An 8625-nucleotide genomic window follows, 5' to 3' on the forward strand; every position below is an offset into this window, starting at 1 on the left:
CACATTTTAAGTTCATGGATAAATAAATTCTTAAAGAAACATTTTGTTACATGTATTATAAAATTAATAAAAACATACAAATTCCTTATAATGCATTTAGACAAACCTGGGTATTGGTATTCTATTTGAATGTTAATACAAACATCCAAAGAACCTGAATTTCATATAATATACAGTGTATTCTTGTATAAGCTGGAACACTAATCCTCATTTTAATTTCAGTATTGACAGTGTTTTGAAGTATTAATAAACACTATTCCATATATACATTAAACATTTTGTAAGTTCTAAAATTCCTAATTTTTTCTAAAAATTTTGTGACAACCTAATTCTCTCATCCCCGGTCCAAAAGCAACAAAGGCTTAATACTAATAAAATCATTTAGGCCGGGGGGAGATGTTGCATCACAAATAATTTCCCACTAACTTTCCTTGTAAGATAAGTAAGTTTTCCAATTACCCCCATACACAGACAATTCTACCTGATCAATTATGGTGAATTTAAATGTATGGTCCTCACCTTTATCTAACACATGCCTACTGAGTGCGTTTTTAGTGTCTTTTTTCTGTGGGACCTGGGTATTTAAGCTCTTATCTGCATTAAATGGGATTAAGGCAGCCTACCTGGTCATCCATTTGTTCTTAGCTTCCCTAGGGTATTTTATTCGTGGACATTTTTCCACCTCTGCATAGGAGCTTAAATACCCAGGTCCAACAGACAATCATTTTCCTGCTGGACATTTTTCACCAAGGGCACCCGTACCTTGGTCTAATTTTTGTCTGAGGACTCACACAGCCATGGACACCAGGTGGTTACAAGACCTATTGGCACCCCCCAGCCATCAACATTGAAAAGTCTTATCTGCATTAAATGGGATTAAGGCAGACTACCTGGTCATTCATTTGTTCTTGGCTTCCCTAGGGTATTTCATTCATGGACATTTTTCCTCCTCTGCATAGGAGCTTAAAGTACCTAACTATTAACTAGACTCCCACAATTCCTAGTGTCCCATGATCATGATCTTGTGTTGTCTCACTAATTTTTAGTGAGCTTAACCTTCCTTAGGATTTTTTCTCATGTAAATAAGTATATACTGTGAAATGATCAAACACCTTCATATAGTATCACAACCTATGTGTTAAATAAAACTAGAAATCCATCCTTGTTTGCTGTTCTTCTATACTCTATCTATTGATCTCTAGTGTTTTTCTTATTAAGGTTTTTGTGAGACCTTAGTATCTCTTATCATAAATTACTAGGTGTATCTAATTTTGTAATATGTTATAAAGATTTGTACTACACCATTTCTAATACAAATGTATTAGTCTTATTCATCTATTCCTAGATACATTTTTCCTTTTTCCTACTGAAATATAAAATATATAATCTTAGGCTTGTACTATAATTGTTAAAACTTATGTACCAAATTATACTGTTATTGTCTTTGTCTTGACCTTTTATGTTGTTGTAATTTGTGGAGCTTTTCTCCCCGGGCCTCCACTGAAAATAGACATATATCCAGCTGGACTATCCCGGTCAACAAATGTAAAATAAAATAAATAAATAAAATAAAATAAAAGTGGAAAAAATATAGGATAAAAGTGACGTAGCAAAGTACTGGCCGTCCCTCGAAAATTGATGAAAAGACAAGACGAAAACTGGTCATGGAGGCTGCCAAGAAACCTAGAGCAACACTGAAGAAGCTGCAGGAATTTCTGGCAAGTACTGGTTGTGTACTACATGTGACAACAATTTCCTGTATTCATCCATATGTGTGGACTATGGGGTAGGGCTGCAAGACGGAAGCCTTTTCTTACACAGAAAAACATCCAGACCTGACTAAAAATTGCAAAACCATACATCAAGTCTCCCAAAAGCATGTGGGAAAATGTGTTATGGTCTGATGAGATCAAGGTTGAATTTTTTGGCCAAAATTCCAAAACGTATGTTTGGCAGAAAAACAAAACTTTGCATCACCAAAAGAATACCATCCCCTTGGTGAAGCATGGAAGTGGCAGTATCATGCTTTGGGGGTGCTTTTCTTCAGCTGGAACTGGGGCTTTAGTCAAGGTAGAGGGAATTATGAACAGTTGCAAATACCAGTCACTTTTGGCCCAAAACCTTCAGGCATCTGCTAGAAATCTGAAGATGAAGAGGAATTTCACCTTTCAACACAACAATTACCCCAAGCATACATCCAAATCAACAAAAGAATGGCTTCACCAGAAGAAAATTAATGTTTTGGAATGGCCCAGCCAGAGCCTAGACCTAATTCCAATAGAAAATCTGTGGGGTGACCTGAAGAGGGATGTACACTAGAGATACCCTTGCAATCTGACAGATTTGGAGCTCTTTTGCAAGGAAGAGTGGGCAAATATTGCCGAGTCAAGATGTGCCATGCTGATAGACTCCTATCCAAGAAGGCTTAATGCTGTAATTAAATCAAAAGGTGCTTCAACAAAGTATTAGTTTAATGGTGTGCACACTTATGTAACCAACTTAATGTATGTTTTTTATTTTTTTATATTTTTTCCCCAACAGATTTGTTTGTTTTTCAATTGAATTGTACAGATTATAGATCACATTAAAGGTGGGAAAAGTTTTGAAATGATTTATTGTGGTCTCATTTTTTTATATCACAAAAACTGGCATTTTAAAAGGGGTGTGTAAACTTTTTATATCCACTGCACTTCATAAGGAGGTTTAACTCAGTCTATTAATTTCCTATTCATTGTATAAAAAGGGTTAAGGGGTGTTGGAGCACTCCTGATAAAGTGTAACACAACATGTCATAGTATGAAACGTATTCTGTAGCTGTTGCAGCATTATTTTATATGGTCTAGTAACAGCAGAACAACATCTTAACATCAAGCCCTAACAGATTTCTTAAATCAGTTGCTTATTTTGGAATGGGAGCATACAGCTGTAGATAGTCATCAAAACATTCTCAGAAAGCAGTTGTTGAAACGAACAGTTGAACTAACACGTTTTATGATAGAAGTAAGAAGACTTGCATTTATTCTTTTAAGAATAATGTATGTTGAGTGTGAGGAAGGTTTAGACAGCAATGAGAGAATGTAGTGGGAGGAGAAGAGAGGTTAAGGTGAAATCTTTAAACATTAAAAGCACTGTAAAAGGTCAGATCTGTTTAGGTAGTCGTATTAAGTCTGTTAGGAGTTGAGTAAGCCTAGGAATGCAATTAATTAGATATCACTGTTCTGAATCCTTGAAGCATGGCTATATGGTCACCTAAGATATGCTCTATATTAGCTTTTATTGATTTCCAGATTGCTGGCCAAATTTAGAGATTTTTTTGTGCTAGTTAAAGCTGTTTTTAAAGCAGTCCAGATGAGCACCTTAAGAATTATGATGCTGAAGTACTACCTAGTTATGGTCGCCACATTTTCAGATGCCTAAAGTGGGATTTTTTTTGTAGATATGTGAGATTTTGCCTGACAAAACATGCCCACAGCCACTGCAAAGGATAGAACTTCATTTTTGTCAAAATAAAAGCTTATTCTTGTAGCATCTGAGTTGCTTATTCAATTTCTTACAAAATTTAGGTGTTTTAGAAACAAAAATAACTGTTTTGTGTTACTACTAAAGAAAACTTAGGAAACATTTTCATCCTAAAATCTCACGACATATGTCATTTTTCAGTTTTTTCACAGGCCACAACTGCCCAAAGGGGGACTGTCCCTCACAAAGAGGGACAGGTGGTAGCTGTATGTACATAAAACAACTACTGCAAGCATATTAGACCACATTATCAGTACTCAGAGACCAAGAAGTAACTTTGTGCTGGACCAAACTAAAAGAATAGCAGTTTATGCATAGTCTTGGATAAAACGTCATGTGGAATATGTTTGATTGATATGCTGTAAAACTACAGTGCCAGCAATGTGTTAAAGATTGCCTTTTTTTCTTATTGTAGGTAATTCTATTTGGAAAGCTTTTCTCTTCACACCAAATTTTTATCCAGAGGGCTCAAATGGCTGTTTTAATACGCATGTCTGCATGTGTATTGCACCGTTTGTTACTTACCATGATCCACCTCTGTTATTTGACCTCTCCAAAGATCCGTCGGAGACAACACCTTTAACTCCAGAAACTGAACCGTATTTTCATGACATCATACAAGTCATCCATCAAGCAGTAGAAAACCATACAAAAACTGTGCAGAAGGTTCCTAACCAACTGTCTTTTAACAATCTAATCTGGAAGCCTTGGCTGCAGCCTTGTTGCTCATCTTTATCGGAGTTCTGCTACTGTGACAGAGAGGGAGGTCAAGCATAATCTCTTTTTGTGGTGCTTTTTTTTGTTCACATTTATTAATTTAGTATGGAATTAAGTAACTCCCTAGTTGATCTTAATTGCTTAGTGATGAATCTTTCATTGTCTTGTGAGATTATAGGAACATAACTGCCCTGGATTTCATTTTGCATTTACCTTCCGCACACATGCATAACCATTTTGTGAATTAACCTGTATTACAGAAGTAGAATATGTGAAACTTGCTGCAGCATAGAAAATTTGGGCATATGATTTCTGGTATTAATTTCATCATCATCATTTTTTGTAGATAATGCCTAAATTAATTGCTTGCAACATTGTTAAGCTTGTCAGTTTGTAATATGAATATAACTGTATGGTTACTTGAATATAATAATAATTTTTTTCTTAATTTTTGCCTCCATCATAACTGGCCATCAGCTGTTCCCAGTACCTGTGCTTGTTCAACAGGTATAAAGAAGCCTCCCAACCTCTCCAGACTAACTCTAACCAAGTTTGAGGCCAGGGAGGAGAGGAAATCAAAGCATCCTGAGGTAGTGTCCCACTGCTGCAGAGGAAGTGCTTGGTCCTTTTTATTTTCCCTTAGCCTCTGTGTGTGCCCATTAACATGCTGTGGGTGGGATGTGTAGAGGGCATCAGTGCTGCACCATCCCTCATTTCTACAAAGGGCTTTTGTCAGCAGGACTGCCCTGCCCACCCACTGGCAGCATCACACATTTGCTTCTGTAAGCTCCATCATGGAATTCTATCCATGCAAGTGTGCCTCAGGCTTGCATGCCCCACCCTGAAAATGGGCACACCCATCCTCCCTGGCTACATTGCCATTCAAACTCTGATATCCTGGATATTATTCAGGGTTTTATCTTTGCATGTTGGGGAACAAGCTACCTGAATGTAGTTAGTGAGGTCACCTTTGGAGGCGGTATTGTCATGCTCATTAACATTTTATGAAGTCCATACTGTCAACAAATAGTATATGGAGTATTTTGAATTGTACTCTTGTTTCACTTGTTTAAGCACCTCTTGTGAAAATATGTATTTTAGTTATTTATAATGAAGATGTATTCTATTTCTTCAAGTTCATGTCATCCATTTTAAGGGATCTTGACTGGACCAGTCTCCCAGTTTTGCGATGTTATTTGTTCTTTTTAAGTACGAATTTATAATTATGTAAGTCATCAGGTACTGTATATCATTTCCTTTGCCAGCATTATCACTTTTGTGTGTACAGTATTTATTTCTTTACACATTTTTATTTATCTAGTACATTCTAAATGGTGCATTTAAGCGTCTCTTTGTCACTACTGTATATCTTACTTTCATTGAGGCTGATGTTCCTGCTGTAGTTTATTGAATGGGGACAGATGCACTGAGCCTAAAATTGCTTGGACATAATCATGTAATACTGGAGTGGCTTTAGAAGGATTTGTATCCGGGTCATTTTTTGACCTTCATGACAGTTTTAGAAAGTTGGATTTACATTTCTGATGAAGAGTGCCCCACCACATGAAAGGAGATATGATTCCTTAAACTAATACAAGTTTACATGGTCTGCATATGAGTATAAGGACCCACACCGTGTATGTGTCATCTGTAGGGCACAAATCCAGGTATGCTGACCTGCATTCCGTACTTTAAAGTCTGTGCCGCATTACATCTTTTTGTCAAAATTCATTACACTGAATTTTAGTCTTCCGAAGCACTTAACTTGTAATGTACACTAGTAGTTTGACATTTGTGTGTCTTAATTAACAAGTATCTGACATATTGAGCTCATCTGTTCTACATCCACTGGAAATGTATGTTTTACAGTTTCTTTGTTCTTAAGACAGAATACTATATATTAAATTTGTGAAATAATGCAGTTGAATAGAATAAATCTTTGTACCAGGTGCTGTAATTCTGTGTTTAGTTAGATAATGACTTTTTTTCTGCTGTGCACTTTAAATTAATTGAAGAATATCCACAAGTATAATTAAAGTATGGACACTGAAACACAGCACTTCAGTGTAGAATAAGGCTCCAATGACAGAGTACTTATAAAATAATAACAAAGCTTTATTTCAGAATAAAATAGGGTTAGCGCTTTCATGGTCAAATGAACCACTTCTTCAGACCATTAGGAGATGTCTTTTGGTTTATCCCGGTTAGGGGTCACCTCAGTAGATCACTCGTCTGCAGATTGAATGGCAGTGATTTTTTGTGGTGTCAAGTCACCAGCCTGGCACCCAGCCTTCAAAGAAGGCGCACACACACACACCTGCATGTCTTTAAAACTCACTCGACCACAGGAAGGACATGCATACTGTGCACAGAAGGCACACCAGCCGAGAATCGAACCAGAGCACCTCTTGCTGTTAAGCGACAACACTAACTACTGCACCACCACAGCCTAGACCATTAACAGAGACTAACACTTTAAAATCATTTTATAGTACATGGCAAACCAATCAAAAATCTAATTGCAATGAAACAGACAATCATAAAGTCTAGCTCTAAAATTCATTTACCAGTATTATGTATCCAATTAATAAACATGTTTAAAAGCAATTAGCCAATAAAATTCACTAACAACTGCTTGTGACCTATCAAGTTCTCCCTTCCCTATCCATTTAAAAGATGTGATATCATTTTCAATATTTAACACTCGCTTACATATATTGAGATTGGGACAATTTATCATTCAATGTGATGATGAATTCACTGTTTGTACTTAGCCTGATGTTAGGAGAAAAACTAGTCCCCTACAGCCATGAACTGATTCTAGGAGTAAGAGCCCTGTACATTCTAACCAGGTTTTTCACACTCTTCCCCCTACCCATTTGGGGAGGAGATGTGAAATCAGACAGATCCAAGAGTCGAGGAAAGACAAAGCAGAAACAACCAGTAGATCTAGGAGGCCAACAGACCATCAAATGTATGTGGCAACCGAATCCCTCTCCTTTAATTTATCATCTAGGCAATTAACTGACATTGAAGTTGCTGTTTTGAATATAGGACTTTCATTCATTCCAGCACAGCAGGCTAGCTTGACTGAGACTATGCTCAATTTAAGGTTATTTGTTTGGCATCTTATATTAAGGACTATGTTCTCCAATGTGAATGAGATGGAATCTAATCTTTTTAAGAAACCTGGCATTTGTATACCTCAAGGCCATTCATTAATGGGGGCTTTTATTAAACTATCTGAGAATGATTTATTCAATGCATTCTCTGGTGAACAGCATTATGAAATATTCAATATTCGTATAGCCCCTGCAAGGAAGGCACTGTTTAATTTGAAAAAAAATGATGCAAGTATTGCTATACAACTTGCTGATAAGGGAGAGTCTACTGTTATTCTTAACAGGGAATTTTATTTCTCCTCCATTAAGACCATGTTAAGAGATGAAACTGTATATAGTAAAATTAGTGTAAAGTATTTAGAGGTTTTAACCAACAGGGTATATGCTGTTGTCAATGACTGTCTTTTGAGTAGATATATAAATCCAGAATTAGCTAATTATTTAAAGGTGGAGTCACCGTTGGTTCCACATTTTCTTGGGCTCCCAAAGATCCATATGGATCAAGTTAAGCCACATTTTAGACCATTTGTGGCTGGAGGGGGTTGGCTTACTGAACCATTCTCAATCTATGTGGAAAAACAGATTAGGCCGGTACTTGATATGTCGATGTAACATCTTTGTTTACTGTGATCCATAACTTAGAAGGGATTGAATTTGTTGAATCTTATTTATTGAAACATAGTTCATATGATGGGGGCATATTAATCTTATATGCTAGTTTCTAGAGGTTGTCCTAAAGAATAATGCTTTGATGGAGAGTACTATCTGCAGAAATCAGGCGTAGCTGTTGGCACACCTTGTGCCAATAGCTACACAAATATGGTCTTTGCTTGATGGAAGGAAAAATGTTTCTACATCAGCCATATATCAAAATCATGTGAAATTTTATCGCTGCTTTGTCGACAATATATTCTCGCTTTGGTCTCGTACTGAAGTTGACCTATATGGCTTTGTAAATTATTTTCATGAAACTACCTCTTTTTAAAATGTATGTTAAAGTATTCTAGAAATAGTATTGAGTTTCTAGATATTAATGTGGTCAGAAATGTATATATGTCCTTTGGCAATAGGTTAACTCATAAACCATGTCATAGGAATTCTCTACTCCATAGGACTAGTATGCACCCTTCGTATGTTTTTTTAGAATGTAGTAAAAGGGCAAGGCATGCTTGCCTTAAAATTAAATTTATGTGAAGACCATTTTTCAAGTAACTTTATAAAACTGAAATCTGATTTTATGGAGCTAAGGTACAATGAGAATGAGGTT

General features: G+C 36.3%; 1 protein-coding gene across 4 annotated transcripts in view; it reads left to right on the top strand.

Moving 5' to 3' along the window:
- STS (steroid sulfatase) overlaps positions 1-6750 on the top strand; it is a 1313520-nt gene extending 1306770 nt beyond the window's left edge. For all 4 annotated transcript variants that reach the window (XM_044072458.1, XM_044072455.1, XM_044072456.1 and 1 more), the window contains exon 10: positions 3935-6750. In XM_044072458.1, the coding sequence (XP_043928393.1) occupies positions 3935-4296 (362 nt within the window). In that variant the 3' untranslated portion in view covers positions 4297-6750. The remainder of the gene's footprint in view (positions 1-3934) is intronic.
- The last annotated feature ends 1875 nt before the right edge of the window (positions 6751-8625 follow it).

Source organism: Protopterus annectens, chromosome 5.part0, assembly GCF_019279795.1.
Source record: "Protopterus annectens isolate FY-2018-M chromosome 5.part0, PAN1.0, whole genome shotgun sequence".
NCBI lineage: Eukaryota > Metazoa > Chordata > Ceratodontiformes > Protopteridae > Protopterus > Protopterus annectens.